Here is a 19955-nt window from a genome sequence, read left to right on the forward strand (position 1 = left end):
GGGGCCAAAGATTCTCGTTAGAGCCAGAGCTGGGTCTAGATTTTGATGGGCACTGGTGCACCCCACTGGGGAATATTTTGGTGCACTAGGCGGGAGGCGTGTTCACTGTTTAGGAACTAGCATTTGGTAGCTCAGGGTCCAAACGTGGCTGGATCCAGGAGCAATCCACGTGCTGGGTCCGGGTTTTTGCGGCACGTGTGCTGGGGGTGGGGTGGGGTACATCGGGGTCTGGGTTAATATCGGTCCAGCAAGAGCTCCCAGCACGTCGGTGCCATCTGAGCCCGGGTGGGGCAAAAATGAGCAGGATCCGCCGGGCTCCAGCTCGATCCGGCTTTTACCTTTTTCCAGTTCGTTCACATCACACACCACTAGCTCCCCAGCTTCGACGGGCTGTGTGTGAGAGCGAGCAGCGCGATCCTCGCCCTGCTTCCACCCCATTAGCGCGGCTCGCATCTGGGGAGCGGGAGCAGCCTTGGGAACCAGACGCAGGCTGGGTTGGGGGGTGGGGTGGGGGGGGGGGGAGCCAAGCGCAGCCCCTTGTGCCGCTGGATTTTGTGAATCGAGCTGGGCGGGCTCTCGCTCCCCCTCCGGGCGCCGCCTTCTCCGGCGCATTTAAACGAGCCAAGTTTCCACTCCGCTTCTTAGTGGCAGCGTTCCACCCTCGCAGCCTGGCGGAGCGCTGGGTACCACGCGGGGCAGCCTCCTTCGCCAAGCATCCCTCGGCCGCCCGGCTCCTGACCATGCACCTGAACGCAACTTCTTCGTGGCAGCAGCACCCGAGCCCGTTTCACCTGCAGCCCCCGGGCGATGCGGCCGGGAACGTCTCCAACAGCTCGGATCTGTACTCCGAAGGGCCGGACGAGGAAGATCTGGATGTGAACACCGACATCTACTCCAAAGTCATGGTCACGGTCATCTACCTGGCTCTCTTCCTGGTGGGCACCATCGGCAACTCCATCACCGCCTACACCCTGGTGCGCAAGAAGTCCCTGCAGAACCTGCAGAGCACGGTGCACTACCACCTGGCCAGCCTGGCTTTCTCTGACCTGCTCATCTTCCTCCTGTGCATGCCCATCGAGCTGTACAACTTCATCTGGGTGCACCACCCCTGGGCCTTCGGGGACGCCGTCTGCAAAGGGTACTACTTCCTGAGGGATGCCTGCACCTACGCCACCGCCCTCAACATCGCCAGCCTCAGCGTGGAGAGGTACATGGCCATCTGCCATCCCTTCAAAGCCAAGAGCATCATGTCCAGGAGCAGGACCAAGAAGTTCATCAGCTGCATCTGGGTGGCCTCTTTCCTGCTGGCCATCCCCATGATCTTCACCATGGGCGAGATCTATGGCAGGGACCAGCAGCCGGACTCTCTGATCTGTACCACCATTGTGGAAGCCTCCACGCTTAAGACTGTCATTCAGGTGAGTTTTCCTGCGTTCCTTTGTGTTCATGCTGGGACCTGACTGCATGTCGCTACACTGGAGATCAGTGGTCAGTAAGGTGCTTTGATTGATTGATTGGCTTTTTTTTTTAACCTAGCACCTGCTGGCTTTCCTAGAGAACAACAGCTGACAGCAGCTCTGTAGAGCATGGTCACTCATTGATCTCCTTTGGACCTGGCTGTGTTGCAAGCCAGTGCTCTAGCTCAGTGGTTTTCAGTCTCTCCAGACCACTGTACCCCTTTCAGGAGTCTGATTTGTCTTGCCTCCCCCCAAGTTTCACCTCACATAAAAACTACTTGCTGACAAAATCAGACATAAAAATACAAACGTGTCAGAGCACACTAGCACTGAACAATTGCTGACTTTCTCATTTTTACCAGATAATTATAAAATAAATTGATTGGAATATAAATATTGTACTTCCATTTCAGTGTGATACTTGAGCCTGTTTTTTCACTTGTGAATCTTGTCTGAAGCATGTAGCTTAGCTTCGCAGGGCCCCTTGTGGTGTTGGACTCCAGGTAATTGACCTGCTTGACACCCCGTAATGCTGGCTTCGCACTTGTGATTCCCCTAAGCCCATCCCATGACTATTTGGGGGTTGCAACCCTGAGGTTGAGGAACACTGATCCAGATGAGTTGAGTACCCCTTGGAAGATCTCTGCATACTCCCAGGGGTACACATACCCCAGGTTGAGAACCACTGTTCTAGCTGACATCATAAACCGGCAAAACTTTGTAGATGTGCTTTGTGCAAGCCTCAGCATTAGTCACCCTTTGCACTTCTACGACTGAGGGTAAGTCCCGTGAAATGGTCTCTGGAGAGCAGAAGGTGGTGGTGTTCCAGGTGAACATGTGCTTACTTTTATTGCAAGCTGCTGCCTGGCCAAAGAGGGAGGCGGGGTGGGAGGAGGAGAAGAATTGACATACTGATCCCTTTCCAGCTTTAACAATGTAATTTATTTAGAAGTCAGATTACTTCTGGGAACAAACGCATCCATCCATCCTGTGCAATTTTTGTGCATAAAAGAAGCAAAGGTCTTTTCTGATCTGTCTTGGGGCTTGATTCTGATCTTGCACTGGTGTAAATGAGAAGTAACTCCACTGAAGCCGATGGAATTATACCCAGGCAAATTCCAGGTACTAGTGAGATCAAAATAAGGTCCAACATCTGCTTCAGCCAAATTAGCATCTCTCCACTGCACTTCAGCAAGTAGCAGAAATGGTTTATAAAGTAGACACTGGTGACTTGGCTCTCTGTAAATTCAGGGGAAAACAAGGCCAGTTCCCCATTTTAATAATGTCTCCAGTGCTCAATGCTGTTGGAGCCAGGCCCTCAGTTGGTATAAACTGGCAAAACTCCATTGGATGAGGACTTGGACTCGTGTGTCTTGTATGTTACTGTTTTCACTTTACAGCAGCAGTTAACCACTGGAATAAATACAATCCCACCCTTTGACTCTGACTTTTCTGAATTCTGTATATTTCTCTTGCACCTGCTCTGAACTTGTCATGGTATCAAGGAAACATAGATTTCCTTTCTTCCAATCTTCAAATTACATTTCTCTGCTGATATCATCGTATTTCCTCCCTATGGCAACAGAACATAATTTCACAAAGTTATGGCTCATGTCACAAAACAAACATTAAAAATGAACTAACTTGCAAGGCAAAGAGCTGCTGTTTAAGCACAAATCGTTACTTGGAATAAAGCAGAGAAGCTCCTTCAACTTCAGAGGAGCTATGCCGCTTTACACAAACTGAAGATCTAACACTATATAGTGTGTGGAACGGAATGCAGGATAACAGTTTAGTCAGTGTTCTGTTTTCTTATGCACATTTTACTTTTACTTTTTGATGGAATTTCTAACTCTTCAAGGATATTTATGTACTGGAGCAATAGGCTTGAAAATGTAAGAAAACTGGGCATGAACTGGAAGAAAAGAGAAATCAGCCTATGTTGTTTTTTCTGTTGATGCCAGTCTCAGATCTGAGAACTTTTCAGGGTCTTGTCTTCTAGACATGAGTTTTCAGAGGGGTGGGAGTTAATCTCTAGCCAATTAGAGTTTAAAAGGGTATATAACAGTGTGTACACTAAATCTTTTCTTTTTAAATACTCCTCAGACTAGTTCGTAGAGAGGGAATTATATTCAGTTAAACGGAAGCAAATCAGCACCTTTTTTCCGATGAAGAGGGCTGAGATATGTGTGCTGAGAAGAAGACAGAGTATAGTACCTAACTTTCAACTTCAGATCAGGCAGCTATCCTTAATGGGAGACCAGTGCAATTGAAGTCCAGATATCTTGTATTTCAAATCATCTTCTGTTTAGGATTAAAAATGACATCCAATGGCTGGCTGTGGGGCTGAGGAGGTGGGTTTATCTCCTAATATGCATCTTCAGAGATTACAGATGACATACATTTCTAAGCAACTATATATTGTTTAATATATATCTCAGTGCTGTGGAATATCAGGGTTGTATTATTTCAAACATGAAAGTGCAGGGGCATTAATTTATTACACAACAGGAAATGCATCACTTTGTGTGCTCTAACTGACCAGTGTAGAAAAACGTATATTTTGTTTCGGGGGTTTCTAATTTCACTTGTGCACTAATTGAAAAAACTAAGAGTACATAATGGTAACTTGTAATGTAAAACAGCAGCAGGCTTGGTATTCATTTATGTAGCACAGCGGCTTTCCCTATCTGGAGACCTAGATTTAAATGCTGATTTGCTCATGCGAGATGCTGGTTTAATGGCTGTTTAGTTCCTTTTAAACATATGATAAAGCAGCACGCAGTTCTTCGCTCTATGAAGCTAGTACGGGTGTGTGGGGGGGAAACAGGACTGAACAAGTAGAGATATTGCAAGTCAGGCTTGAAGTGCATTAATCAAGCTGAGTGGCACAGTGTGTGACAACGCATTCTCTCACAACATACAAGTCTGTGGCCTTGGGCAAGCCAATTAACTGTGAATCAATTTTCCACACGTAAAATGGAAATAATGATATTGCACTTATCAGAGGTGGGTAAATACTGTTAAATAAATCACTTTTCCTGTTTGCAGGTTGTCTGCAAGCAGGTTATGATTTTCTTGAACTTGTTCATGATTCAATTAATTCTAAAATATTACTTGTAAATAGTTTTTTGTTTTGTATCTTGCTTGCAAGCAGTTAATTGAAACTATTCCATAGTCAGAAACCAGTTTAAGCTGTGATGAATGTCTTTGATTGGACGCATAGGTACACGGTATTGCTTCTGTTGCCCGATTGGATGAACATACCTCTTACAATCAATTTTTGGTGTGAATATTGGTATGTATTTAAAATCTGCTCTCTGCAAATGTTTGTCAATATTTGCTTAAAATGTGCAGTTTTTGGCAAAGATTCACACAATTAAATTAGAATATTCATGAACATAATGAAATGGCTGGAGACGGGACACTAGATGGGGAGGGCGCTTGAGTTGCTACAGAGAATTCTTTCCCAGGTATCTGCCTGGTGGGTCTTGCCCACATGCTCAGAGTCTTACTGATGGCCATATTTGAGGTCAGGAAGGAATTTTCCCCAATGTCAGATTGGCAGAGACCCTGGGGCTTTTTTTGCCTTCCTTTGCAGCATGGAGCACGGGTCATATGCAGGTTTAAACTAGTGTAAATGGTGAATTCTCTGTAACTTGAAGTCTTTAAACCATGATTCGAGGACTTCAGTAACTCAGCCAGAGGTTAGGTGTCTATTACAGGAGTGGATGGGGGATGTTCCGTGGTTTGCAAGGTGCAGGAGATCACATTAGATGATCACAGTGGTCCCTTCAGACCTTAAAGTCTGTGAGTCTATAAATTGAACCAATATTCATGGCAGATCTTTAGCATATGCCCTATGCTTTAACACTTCTTAATTAAGAAGGCTTTACTGAACGTTAATTAGTTAATCTTTTGATAGTACTTCAAAAATGCTCTTTAAGTTCTAAGGAATAATAAATGCAGTAAAAGTAATACATTAGATAAACTAACTGGTATAACTGTGGGCAGGGAGGTTGAACTAACAGTAATGCAGGACTTTAAACTCATTGCCGCATCATGCCTTGAAGGGGTTAGCTCTGGAGAGCCTCTGATGTTTAATCTTACAGAATAGTGATGTTTCTCAGTTTTGTATGTCACCATCTTTGCAGCTGTTTATGCTTATACTCTATCGTGTATCTTCATTGACCAGCCTTTCGTCTATTTGTCAATCCAGTGCATCTGGCTTGCATTTTGGCCTCAGTCTTGAATTTGGCAACAGGCATTAAGGACATTGGAACTACATTATTTAAGTCTGTTTAATACTTTAACTGAAAGCCATCCTCTAACTGAAACTGCAGCCAATTGTTCACATTAACTAAAGCACCTCTCAAAACCATTTCCACACAGGCAAATTAATGTTTGGCTGCCACGTCAGCTGGAGTAGGTTTTTAAAGCTACTCACTGTGGTGGTAACAGGAAGAAGAGTTTTTGAGTGAGATGTTTGGTCTGCTCATTTTGCATGTTAATACCCAGAATGCTTTTGGCTATTTCATGGAACTGCCATTGTCCAAGGGTCTGACTTTCAAACAAGGGAGGCATGTAACCGCATAAGGAAAAAGTAAGTGAAACTATGCGCCAAATGCAGGCCTGGCCAGTGTGACTGCGTGCAAACTTGTTGTCACACTCGATGAGCAATTGCGTGATTTATACATTAATCATTAACTCCAAGTGCAAATGAGACAGACAATTGCACAAACATTTTTACACATACAGTTGTGCATCTAACTCAGTAATCAGGCCTTGTATTTACCCGTGCTGCAATAGTTTCAAAACCACTTCGCCTTCAGCCTTTATAAAAGAAGGCTCCATTTCTCCTCACAATAGGACAGCTCTCCCATGATACTGTGCAAGCCTATTAAGCTGGCTGTGAGAGCCATTACTTCAACCAGCAGCAGCGCCCCCCACCCCTCCCACACACTCCCCCAGGCCTCCACCACATAGGTACGTGCTGCCCGGGATCATCTCTGGTCTTGGAAGGAGGGGACAGCCAGGATCCATCGCCCCAGTTATTGTCAGGGAAATACCCCCCACTTTCAGTTCTTCACATTTAGCTGGGCAGCGGTATTCTGCTGTTTGCACAGCAATAGGAATATGAAGAAACCACACATGTACAGCTGAATTCCAAGTAACTGCGTACTCACTGTACACAAACGTACCAAGCCTGGCTCTGTATAATATATCCTGCTGCTCGGGCTGATTTCTAGCTGCTTCTAAAACCTAGAACATGGAAGGCATTGCTATAGGGCTCAGAAACAATGTCAAAGAATACTACAAGCGGGAGACCCCCCAAAACTACATTGAAAAATCTTTGGCCAAAGGAAGGCATGAGGCTGCAACACCTATCGCAATGGGAAAGCCAGCTGTGCAATATCTCAACCCACAGCACTGCCCCAGAGTCCTGCTCCTTCCTAGCTTACAAGGGAGATGGGTGGTGCACCTGTGGTAGAGAGAGGACAGATGGCTCTCTCTCTCTCTGCTGCCCTCATACATATCTTGGTCAACTAACACACACTCCGTGGATAGCAGCACTTAGAGCTGCTCTTATGGTACACCTGAAGTTATAATTGCTTTGATTAAAAAAAAAATCCCCCAATTGTTCCAGTGCAGGAACGGTGTATTGGAGAAATCAATGGGGTTTGTAGGGCAAATATAGCATTGCAGGTTCTGAGTGATGGGAACCTCTTCTCAGCCTCGGTACTGACTTCAGCCTGCTTCTTCCTTTAAGGATGACTGTAATTCACTGTGGCCAGATATACAAGTACCTGATGCATGCGGATGTGCCGTTTATTTGCATAGACAGCTGGTGCAAGTCCCCTTGTTAAAATACACAGCGATAGACTGAACTGCAGTAAAACGGTGTCGCTCCATCGACTTCAAGGATCTGGCCTATGCTTGGCAGTGTCGAAAGGGCTCAGCGCGTGTGAAAAGGTGTCAGGCAAAGGGACTGTGTTCCAAGTGCACAACTGTGTGCAACTGGGGGGCAAAAAGCTGAATTTCTAAATGCTCATCTGCTCTGAGACATAAGTGGTGAGAATCTACCTCTCAGAACGCACATGTGTTTCTTACCACCTGTTTCTAATACAGGGAGCTGTTCTGCGATTCCTCAAAGGTTTTGGCGGGCAGTTATAGTAATGCAGCTCTTAGTCCCACGATCCTTGTATGGAAGTCGTTTGCCTATCTCTCCAAATCCCTTGTTTATTATGTGTCACAGTGTCTGCAGACTGTTAAGGTACTTGGTATAGTACATAATCCTTCGTATGAAAGAATAGGCTTCATAACTAACCATTCTGTTTTCTTTCTACCTGCTCTCAATGTCATGCCCGTTCCAGAGTGCCCTCAGGGGAACTGAACGAGTGGAACTGGAAAAAGTGAGTCAGGTTTCAGGATAGAAATCGTAGGGTTAGAAGGGACCGTGAGGGTCTAACCCCCTGCCAAGATGCAAGATTTGTTGTGTCTAAACCATTCAAGACAGACGGCTATCCAGCTGCTCTTTGAAAACCTCCAGTGAACAAGCTTCCACAACCTCCAGAGGCGTCTGCTCCACTGTCCTACTGTTCTTACAGCTAGGAAGTTTTTCCTGAGATTTAATCTAAATCTGCTGTGCTGTAGTTTGCCTCTTGTCCTGCCCTCTGTGGCAAAAGAGAACAACTTTTCTCTTTTTTATGGCAGCCTTTCAAGGATCTGAAGACCACTATCATATCCCCCCTTAATCTCCTCTTTTCTGAACTAAACATACCCAGTTCCTACAGCCTTTGCTCAGATAGCTGGTATTCTATACCTTTGATCATCTTTGTTGCTCGCCTCTGGATCCTTTCCAGTTTCTCTACACCTAGATCGGTGAAGAACTAGAGAATCAGAAATACAAGACTGGGCCAGTAGAGCCTCAGCATGTAAGCTTGGACTCTCAGTATGTTCATCAAAGTTATGATGTCTGTAGCTCTGCCCACCTGCTGCATCTGTTATTGCTAATGGAAACTCACTACTTCCTGGAGCCTACTGCTTAGCCCAAATGCTACCCCGCCTCCATCCTTCAAGTCTCACTTTTATAAACGTATTTTTTCTGTGAGGTTTATAAAGAAACCTCAGTCCTCCCATATTATGAGCACTGCAGTTGACCTCAGTGCAGCCCTTACATTATATTCTTCCCTAGGGAAGGGTACTGGCCATGAGCTTGAACTGACACAGGAGTGTTCAGCATAGATCAGGAGTGTGTGCATGCAAAAGTGGTGATTTTGGCAATTGATGCCCATGCCCTCAGCCCAGAGGGGCCATTCCAGCAGCCAGAAATCACTGGGGTGTAAGGGAGTCCCAGTCATTCCTCCTTTTCCCTTGTCCTGTCCCCCAGCAGAGGGTGACTTGAAGACCAGCTGTGGTGACTCTGCACTAGATGTTTTTTCCCATCCCATAAGAATTATTGCAATTTAAATAAATAAACAAATCTTATTCTGCATCGGGATAAAACTGAGACCTTTGGAAATTTTTCAATGAAAAACTGGAAAGCAAAGAGACACTCACCCCAAAATAGCCAATAGCATGTGGCTTGTACACTCTCCGAGATATGGGAGACCCAGGTTCAAGTCCCTGGTAAGAATCAGGCAGGGGTGTATCTCTCCTTCTCTCTCCTTCCTGCCACTGCTCCCTGACATTCCACAATGGGCCCGAGAAACCTCCTCTGACAAAGTTTAATCACAACTGGTAAATTCCCATGAAAAGTTTCAGTTTTCACGAATTGGCATTTTCCATCAAAAAACCTTGTTGTTAAATTCCCAACCAACTCCGCTCTACATCACCTGAATAGTTCTTCTAACAGACGAATCCTCCGGGGGCTGGATGAGGCAGGTTCACTCTGGTGGAACTGCAGGAATATCCCCTCCCAGGTTCCTGGCCATTTCCTTCTGTTTGTTGGCAAAGGGGCAGGTATATCTATGGCACAGTGTAAATAACAAACGATAGGTGACGGAAGCTCTCTGCAGACCACTAAAACAAAATGGTCAGTTTCTACTTGTGTTTGTACCTGGGTCAAACCAGAATGACTCTATAACTTCAGTACAGACATTCTGGATTTACCCCAGTGTAACTTAGGTGAATGCACCCACTGTCTTGTCCTTGCATTAGCATAACTTTTAGTTTTAAAACTTTAGTGCTATTAAAGGTCAATTACTCACCACTCTTACATGCAGCAGTGGGAAACTAAACCTGTTTTAGAAAAGTTTTCTATCACCGAGGCTTGGTTTATATGCATGTAGCTATCTCGGTTAGGGGTCTGTTTGGTTGGGTTTTTTTAATTGAAATAGTTATACCAGTACAAATCCTAGAGTGGATGCAGTTATATTGGTATAAAACTACCTTTATACTGGTATGGTTTCCCATATGGGAAGAGCTATATAAAGTACCATTATCCCGATGTAACTATGTCCAAATTAAAGGGGTTGCACACTTGAACTAGTCTGCCACAGGTAGAGTGGCACAACTTTTTTGTATATAGGCAAGCCAGGGGGCTTGATTCTCTACTGTTTTGCATCTTATGTGGCCATGTAGACTCCAGCACAGTATTAAGCACCTGTTTAACTTTAAGCACATGCTTAAGTCTCATTGAATTCAATGAGACTTATGTAAATGCTCAATTGCTGTGCTGACTAGGGATGGAGCCCTGAACTGGGGCGTTCCACCTGTATGCAGCGAGTGCAGAATGGGGGTAAAATGCGATCACTGATGCAAACAAAGAGAATTCTGATCTGTTAGCATTTTGCACTCCCTCTTGCAGGTGTAAGCCATTCTGCAAGGTGCAGGACAGTGAAGAATCAGGCTCAGTGATTTGAATTCTTCCTTTTGATAATAAAACATTTTGTTAAGCAGAGAATTAAACATATGAGATGTCAGCTCCTCAAAGCAACCGCATCAGCAAAGGCAGCTGATCTTGGTTGCCAAGTGCGGCATTAGCCGAGAATGACTAATCCTAGCCCCTTTGCGCTGCAGCCGTCCTTATCGCTGGATCTAAATTAAAGAAGCTCATGCTTTCATTGCATTATGTAACCACTTGTTGTGGCAGTTCTTACACACTATTTTTTGTACTGATTTGAATTCATTTGATTTCTCTTTTCTGAGATGTCGGCTGTAGGGAATAAAAGAACAAGGAAATGTTGTGGCAGATCAATTTAGTTCTTAAGTTTTCCTCTTACCGACCGTTTGCAAAAAAGTGGGAAAGATTAAGTTAAGCTATTGGCTCCTCTACACAGAGGAAAGAAAACCCTGTAGTTGGCTTTAATCTTCTTCTGGATAATTTAAAACAGCTATTTAATTGTCTTTCACCCATCCCTCCCTGAAAGGATTTTACTATGGTCTCTATACAGCATCTGCTTGAGCCAAACAGATGGCACTTTCACTTACTGACATTTAGAAATATTTCTCTGTTTCCTCTGCCCTGGGCATGTTCTGATGCCTATCAAAGGGGTAACGTTCCTGACACGCACCAGGTTTGATCTGCGCAGATATGATATGGTGCTGGATTCGCTTCCATCCGGCAGTCGTGATGATGGAGAACGCTGGTGTCATGTCTGGCAGGGCAAAGCTTTTGGGAATCTTTGATGTTTAATTGCCCTGAACATATTTTTTACATTTGCATCCCAATAATGCCATCTTTCCACTTCTTCTTGTTAAACATCGTTCTAGCATTGCTTGGGACATCACATTGAAATCTTTCATGTTTTGTTTCTTTTCTGGGTCAAGAAGAAGGGGCTGCCCAATTCTCCATGTTCAGCTTGAGACACTTCTAACTTTCATCCATTTCTCCACACAGCAGGGTCTATCCCAGCAGAGAACATAGACATCTTGGGGTCTGCAGTGGACGGGAAAGGGGCCTTTTGAACCTAAAGTGTTCATGGCAGTTTTCATGTAATTTTACTGCCTTATAGAAGCCCTGGAGTCAGTCATTGCAGGGATACCCTGGGGCAGTGAGTATTCAGATGATATTGGTGATGGGCTACAGTTTCTACATCTGGAAGGATTTTGTTCAGCCATCTTCCTGAGGCCTGGTCTACAGTGGGGTGGGGAGGGGTGGATCGATCTAAGACACGCAACTTCAGCTACGAGAATAGCATAGCTGAAGTCAACGTATCTTAGATCAACTTAGAATCACTTACTTCGCGTCCTTGCGGCGCGCGATCGACGGCCGCCACTCCCCCGTCGACTCCGCTTCCGCCTCTTGCCGTGGTGGATTTCCGGAGTCGACGGCAGAATGATCAGGGATCGATTTATCGCGTCTACACTAGACGCGATAAATTGATCCCCAATAGATCAATCACTACCCGCCGATCTGGCGGGTAGTGTAGACGTACCCTGAGTGTCTTGAATGCCCAATGTTGCATGAGCAAGTGTCATACTTAATCCCCTTTCCTGCCCTCTAAAGGAATGCCGCTATCCCTCCATTATGATGACTTCACAATAACGTGCTGCCATCTGTGTGTCCTTTGACGCTGCCCCCTTGCCAAGGGTATAATCCACCTCCTGTTGAACTCCATGGGTGACTTTCCATTGATTTCAGCAGGAAGCAGACCAGATGATGGCTCCCCATGCCTCTCTTTTCGTTGATATTTCTCACATCTTCCTAGTTGTCTGGTGGTGCTCACAATGTGCTGGGCCCCATTCAAATACAAAAGAAGACACAGTCCCTGCCCCAAGGAGCTTTCACTTCTTGCTCTGGCCAAACTCTCGTTGAGTTTTCCTTGTACTTAGGCACCTGGAAAGATGTTCATCTGGGGGCAAAATTTAAACACTACAGTCTAGGACATTAAACATCAAAGATTCTGTATGCTTTTGGGGGTCTTTGATATTTTTATTGTGTGGAGTGTAATTTTTACATTTGCATCCCAGTACCCTTTCAGACCCATCAGACAACTTGCTGAAGTCAATGTTTACAGTTTGGGATTAGGCTCAGTCTGCATTAGTAGCCTAAAAAATTACCCATTTTCCAGACTTAAATAATAGTATGAGAATATAGATAGTGTAAGGGAGACATTTTTCCAAAGAGTCCCGTCCTTTCATGTGGCCACATCTGCATGTGGCATCCCTTTGTGTGCATAAAACTTCTTCTTATCAGGGCCGCCCGGGGGGGGGGGGGGGGGCAAATGGGGCAATTTGCCCCAGGCCCCGGGAATGTCGGAGGCTCCCCTCCCCGCCTTCCCCCATCCCCCAGCGCCTCAGCGCGCCGCATCTAGGAGCAGCCCTGGACAGCACTGCAGGGCACCCCCTGACTCCATCCCCCCACAGCCCTGACCCCCAGCTCTGAGCACAGCCCCTCTGAGCTGGGCACCCCCTGACCCCATCCCCCTACAGCCCTGACCTCCAGCTCCGAGCCCAGCCCCTCTGAGCCTGACACCCCCTGACCCCATCCCCCCCACAGCCCTGACCCCCAGCTCTGAGCCCAGCCCCTGTAAGCCGGGCACCCCCCGACACCATCCCCCCACAGCCCTGACCCCCAGCTCTGAGCACAGCCCCTCTGAGCCAAGCTTCCCCCGACCCAGAGCCTAGCTCCCCACCCTGGACAACAGCAGCGCCATCCCCAGGCAGCGACAGCCTATTGGCACCAACCATCACCCAGCGACAGCCCATTATGTAGTTGCAAATGTATACATACCATTAAAGCATTTAATGTTTTTAAATAATGAATTTCTTGTATTTTCAAATTATTAAAAATTATTTTTTGAATGTATTTCACTGGTTATTTTTTACATTTCCAAATACATGTTACTATAATATTGCAACTTATTTTTATGGAAGGGGCCCCTGAAATTGCTTTGCCCCAGACCCCCTGAATCCTCTGGGCGGCCTTGCTTCTTATGGCTTGTTTGCATGCACAACTGCAGGCTTATTGCATGGGAAGTGCACATTTTACAGCTGCATTTTCAGAGGATACGTGGACCATTGAATCTGGATTGTAAGGTTTTCATGGATTTAAACATGATTTTTTTAAAAAGTCAAATAAAATCAGGGTTTTAAATATAAAAATAACAAAGGGGTCAGATTTCTGAGAGCCTCTGGGCTTGACTCTCCTCTGCCCTGCTCTTTATATCATCATGTATGCCCCTCCACAATTTCCAACTGATTGTGTTTAATATTTTTGAAGGCATGTGTAGAAACTAAATTCAGATTTATCTTGCAGGGAGGAAAGAGTTAACAGCCCACTTCCCTACACTGTCTTAAGCCACTTCTGCGGCATTGTGTTCAGTACATAAGAGTCTTGCAAATAAAGTCCATTGATTTTCATTCATTCAATAGCGCACAAGTCAACACAAGTTTATTTTTTCACAGCTGACAGCCACTTAGTGAGGTAAGTGGATTACATGCCACTTTCTCTTCACTCACAGAATACTCCATGTCTACTTCAAGAAGTTAATCTATTATGTTCTGTGCTGGCTGGTTTCTAGCTGCAGCTCTCCTTTACCATGCTTGCAATCCCACTTTTCTCTGAGTCTGAAATAGATTTTGTCCAAGGACACTTTTCCATTGCCTTCATTGTTTGACAGAGCCAGAAGTAAGGTTCTGGCTTGCAGTTAGCTGAAAGCTCTTGGCAGCTCAACAAATCCAACAGCAATCCAAACTATTTACTCACATAGCTTTCAGAGTAGCATGAAAATCACAGTGATGGTGAAGGCCGTTCATATTTGATCATTAGTGTAATAGTCTCCATATACAGCAGATGCATTTGGTAAGTTTTGTGTTGCCAGAATTTTAACAAGGTGGTATCCTCAAACATTTTCCACCTCCATGGTGGGTGGTATGACATCTGCTGCCCAAAATACTCTGCTCCCTTCCAACCAAAATAGTCTTCAGTTAGATACTCATCCTTTTTACACTTCATTCTTAATCAGTTTCTGCCCGCACCACTGTGTATGGAGCCATCCTAAAGGGTTTGGGAAAATTAGAGAGATGATTCTTTGGGATATATAGTGATGAGATAGGTATAAAAGGTAGGGATTACTGCTCTATTTTGTAGCACTCTGAAAGGGAGATATTTGGTGCACTAAGATTGAATTGCTCATACAATAATCCTCTGCAAATTGCATAAATATGGTAGGCCTGCTTCTTTTCGCCTGCTGATATTACACCAGTGTAATTCCATTAATTTCAGTTCTGCATATAGTGAGCAACACTGGTTGGGGAGGAAAAGTTTCCCCTCAGGGGGGAAAACATATTTTTAAGATTGTCAAGTTTCTTTGATTTTTTTTTTTCCAGTTTTCTGCAACTGAAATGTTTTTTGTTTCACTGGAAAATGTCAGGTTTGGGGTTTTCCAGTGAAAACTGGACATTTTCACAAGATTTCTCATTTCCTAGACAGGCTATTTTCTGTCAAGTGTTTGGATGGAAATGTTTCAAGCTGATCTTGGTGTAAAACATAGTGCTGAACATAATACCAAGGGGACACATCCTCAGCTGGTGTAAATCAAAGCTCTGTGGGAGTCAGTAGGGCTACAGGGAGGATTTTTCTCATTGACTTCAGTGATGTTCCTCCTAATTTGCATGTTTGTAGCTGACAAGAGAGACAAGCCCTGTGTTGTTGAATAATTGTTATAAGAGAAAACCCATTTTCACTGGAAGCATCATTGCCTGCATTCTCCCCACTCCAGTGGATTTACATTTCTCCGCTATTGCATCTTCTGCAGTAAATTTCTTTCATAAAGCCTTCCTGTTGTCACGTTGCCAAGTCCATTTCTATAAGTATACAAAATAGAAGAACAGGCCTCCTACACCAGACTGGAAGTAATCTGAATTCTGCACCATTTTCTGCCCTCTCTCTACAATACCCTCCTGTGCACTCCAGTTACAATTACTCCCCTTGGATAACACAGGCTGAATCTAGGGCCATTGCTGTTAGGGCTAGCACATAATCTAGTGGGGAATGATTTTACCTTGCTTTCGAAGATTTTCTTCCCCCTGCAGACCGTCCTTTGATTCTAACTTTCGCTTTGAAATGAATGCTGTGGCTTACTGTATGCTGATCACAACTCACTAAGCCTTCAAAGCAATTTGAGGGGGCTTCTCTGGCATGGATAATGGACATATGTTGACTCAATTCCTCCCAAGCCTTGCACGTGTGTAGTCATTTATACCATTCAATGACACTGAAAGGCAACACATTCAAAAGTCATAAAAGGAAATGCTTTTCTACGCAACGTAATCCACACTTTCTGCCACAAGGTGTAATAGAGGCCAGGAAGGTTAAAAAATGAAAAAGATTGGCTATTTCAGGCTAATCAGTCAACAGTTAGTTAGATGGGATAAGAGTTATTAGGTTGGAGAATAAATCTACATGATTGAGGGCATAAACCAACAAATCTTTGACTGAGATCAGGAAGAAGCTTCCCTTATGAGCAAACCACTGAGCTATCGCTCCCCAGCAAGTTACTCTAGGATTGTCCACTCTGGGATATCTTGCACCTTTCTCAAAGCACCTGTGCCAGAGAGAGGTTAGAGGACTGAATACACCACTAGTCTATCCCAGTTGGGCAATTCCTATTCCATGATAGAATTTCACTCTTTTGCATTTCTGAGACTATTGTGCAAGGTTAGAAGGTTGCCATTTCAGGCATTTTCTCTAGGCCAGTCGTGTTTTCAAACCCTATGTCTATTCTTTAGGAAGAACCATCCACTGGACGTGTTGGCTAGACAAGTGGAGAGCTGAGAATTCTGCTTTTCTGCGGCACTGTGCTTTATTACTTCATCCTCTCAAGCTGTATGTCTGGTCATGACATCGGTTGCATCCTGTGACTGATCCGTGGGGCAGGAAGGATGGTCTGGTGCAGCGATATTCAGGCTCTCGAGCGTCTCTGTACTGTGTCTCTTGCAGCTTTTTGCAGCACATGATATTAAAACACTCCTAGTACTATAGTAAATGAAACAATGAATTCACACGACTGTGGCTCTTTTGGGTAACGTTGATCGCTAATTTTGCTCCTGAACCAGTGTGGTCTGAGTATCACTGGTCTAGTGGTTAGGACAGTAGTTTAGGACTTGGGAGAGCTGGGTTCAAGTGTCTGCTCTGCCACATACTTCTTGTGTGACCTTGGGAAAGTCACTTAACCTCTCTCTGCCTCATTTCCCCATCTGTAAAATGAAGGGAAGAGAGATTATCCCCTTCACGTTTGTGTTGTCAGGTTAGATACATTAAACACTATGAGGCGGTCAGACACTATGGTTATGGGGGCCATAGAAGTACTATAGCCCCTTTGGCACAAGCAGTTAGCCAATATTTGGGCCTTGCCAGATTGTTTCCATTACAAAGAGAAATGGATGAGATGACTCTGGTATAGTCTTTGGTATAATACTATTTATTCACAGAGAATGTACACAAAGTCTTGTTTCCCTGAACACAGTATGAGTCAAATAGAAGGAGGCAGTTTCTTTGCTCTCAGCTTCCAAGTCTGTACCTCATGGAGCTCTGTCTCAGTTCCCTCTGAGGGCCACATTCACAATTGCTTCTCTTGCTGTCTGCTCGCTTTCCTTCCCTAGCCCCAACATTTGCAGTCAGGGAACACATCAGCCCACATGGCTCAGCTTCTGATCAGGCCTTGCCTGGTGGCCCATTGTCTTGGGTAGTGGCTTCTACCATTTCCAGCTATCTCGCTCCCTAAAGGGGCTTAATTGCTCATACCATTTAGGCTGAAAGAAAGGTATTTTGCCTGCTTACCTGCTTCAAACAGGTCTATGACTGATCTATAGGTCAAAGCCCTGCTTGATGGCAGCCATTAACCTCTCCCAGCATACAGGACTTTAGTGTCTACCCAGCACTTAGCACAATGGGACTTAGTCCTTGATTGGGATTCCAAGGTGCTACCATAATATAAAGAAGAATACAGATGTATAGTGCTGAATAAATAACTAAATGAAGTCTCATCTCATAGCTGATACATCCTTTCAGGGGAATATATCCTGCCCATACTAAGTATGAATTTAATCAGTCTATAACTACATTAATATGATTGTGTGATGCCAACAATACTAATATGATTTTGTTTTGTCTGCCACTTTGAGTTTTGGGAAACTCTCTTATGCAACTCACATTGACTCTGAAAGAGCATAATTTACTGCTAATGTTCCTTTAATGATTCTTCCTGGAGGTACCATTTCACCCTCTGAAGATAGTTTGGTCATTATAATTTACTCATTTCATTCTGAGGAGAAAGCTGATTGGAAAAGTCTCACCTCGGTTTCATTTTATAGCCACTCCATCCTGCTCCTGGGATACCATTTGTCACAGCTGTTTGTCCGGACACTGAAAATTCTGAACCCGAATTACCCTTTTTGACCTGGCATTGATCTTTTGTTATGTGCTTGGAATATAAGGCCCTCTCTATCCTTGGAAAGAAAGAGACATAAAGCTCTGCTGTCCCAAAGTGGAAAGAATCGGTGGTGTGTAATGCATACATTGCATCTGTAAGGGGAGTCAGAATGAGCTCAACCCTGACAGCTGGTGGTGAGCTGTGGAAAAGGACTTCAGGGGCTGATCTCGTTTGCATGGGCACATCCACCCTGCCTACCATGATGGACTGCTTGCCCAAATGGTCACTTTGGCTACTGTGGGATCCCCAGTATCTTTGTTATTGGGGCAGAAGTAATAAAGGGTTGTTATCCTGGTTATGTGAATCAAGGACACTAGAACTGTGCTTGGCATTTTATGATGGAGGGACTCGCCCTCACCTAAGTAGCACTTGCTAGGCAAGGGATGTGGGTTCCAGTGACTTGAGAGAGGCTAGAACAGGCATGTGCACCTGATAATGTGGGCCTCAAACACCACTTTGACCCCGTCTCTCTCTGCAGTGTAATAATGGAGCTAATTTTGACTCAGGAGTTTTGTTAGGTCCTGCAGAGATGAAATCACTCATTTCTAGGTCTAAGCATTAGATCCGCTTTGGGCTAGTGGTTCTGAGTGTGCTAGCACTGGGCCTCCTTTTCCCTCTCCCCGCACCTAACAGCTGAAATCGCTAAAGAGCTGAAGTTACTGAGAGCTGAAATCACTGAGAGCAGTGGGGGTGTGCTGAAGACAAGTTGGTGAGTGGCTAGCAGGACAGCTAGCAGAGAGGAGCGGATAGCAGAGCAGCTGGCAGCGAAGACTGCAGCAGAACCCCATGGAGAGGCATGGCAATCGGCTGTCAACCAGAGCAGTGGAGCATGTAAGATATCCCCCATACATCCCCCCACTTCCACCCAGGCTGGGAGGTAGACTCTGCTGATGAACTTCTGAACTCTGGGGGCTGCACTGACCAAGGACAGAAACTGTGGGAGGGGTGACTTTTGGGTTACTGGACCAGGGTCGGCTCCAGGGGCAGCCGCTCCAGAGAGGGGCGGCACGTCCAGGTATTTGGCGGCAATTCGGCGGATGGTCCCTCACTCCGCCTCAGAGCGAAGGACCTCCCGCCGAGTTGCTGCCGCAGATCGCGATCACAATTGCGATCACGGCTTTTTTTTTTTTTTTGGCTGCTTGGGGTAGCCAAAACCCTGGAGCCGGCCCTGTACTGGACTCAAGAACCAGTCTGGGGCTACACTAACCAACGTCAGAAAGTGCGAGTAGGGTGACTGTTGGGTTGCTGGACCTGAGGGGAAAAAGGATACTGCCAAACTTACTTGGGGGTGGGGCTTTTGCTCATGGTTTGTGTTACGAATCCTGTTTGTGGTGTTTCCTCGACATAATTCCACATTATTTCCCTCCTTTATTAAAAGGCTTTTGCTACACTCAGACTCCGTGCTTGAGAGATGGGAAGTATTGACTCTTAGAGGTGCCCAGGGCGGTGGTATGTAATTGTCCCAGGTCACTGGGTGGGGGCTCGAGCCGGTTTTGCATTGTGTTATTGAAACGGAACCCTTAGATATTGAACCCGGCCCTTGTTGCTGCCAGCTTTGATGGGCAGAAGGGTTACAGGCGTATAGTCTGTAAGTGACAGATGATGGTAGAGTGAAGTTCTGGCACATGCATCCACCTTTTTGCACTACAGCAGGGCTGTGAAACTGCCTTTCGCTAGAACAGCTAAGACTTTCCCAGCATGGAGAATTCCTGGTTGGCATAGAGGCACAATAGCTTGCTCTACCCCACCCCTTCCTATGGCAGAGGTGTAGGAGAGAAGACAGACGTATGACAGCTATGCGATGCTCATAAGTAAGGCTAAGATTTTATCACGGTTATTTTTAGTAAAGTCACGGACAGGTCATGGGCAATAAACAAAAATTCACGGAGCCCTTGACCTGTCCGTGACTTTACTAAAAATAACCGGGGGGATAGGAGGGTGAATGGAGTCCCATGCGGCAGGGGACTAACAGGCCAAGCCCCCACATCATGCCAAGGGGCACAGCCCTGGCTGCAGTGGAGGTACAGATGGGGAGGGGTACACAGTCCCGCTCTGGAGCTGGGCACAGCTGTGGGACAGGGGTGTGTGCCGCTCTGGAGCTGGGCACAGCTGTGGGACA

The 19955-nt window shown here is 45.5% G+C and overlaps 1 protein-coding gene across 1 annotated transcript in view; it reads left to right on the top strand.

Moving 5' to 3' along the window:
• The first annotated feature begins 381 nt into the window (after positions 1 to 381).
• Positions 382 to 19955, top strand: part of NTSR1 (neurotensin receptor 1) — a 100707-nt gene continuing 81133 nt past the window's right edge. Inside the window, exon 1 of the mRNA XM_008178596.4 lies at positions 382 to 1418. Coding sequence (XP_008176818.2) covers positions 741 to 1418 — 678 coding nt within the window. The 5' untranslated portion in view covers positions 382 to 740. The remainder of the gene's footprint in view (positions 1419 to 19955) is intronic.

The sequence above is a fragment of the Chrysemys picta genome, chromosome 13 (genome assembly GCF_011386835.1).
Source record: "Chrysemys picta bellii isolate R12L10 chromosome 13, ASM1138683v2, whole genome shotgun sequence".
NCBI lineage: Eukaryota > Metazoa > Chordata > Testudines > Emydidae > Chrysemys > Chrysemys picta.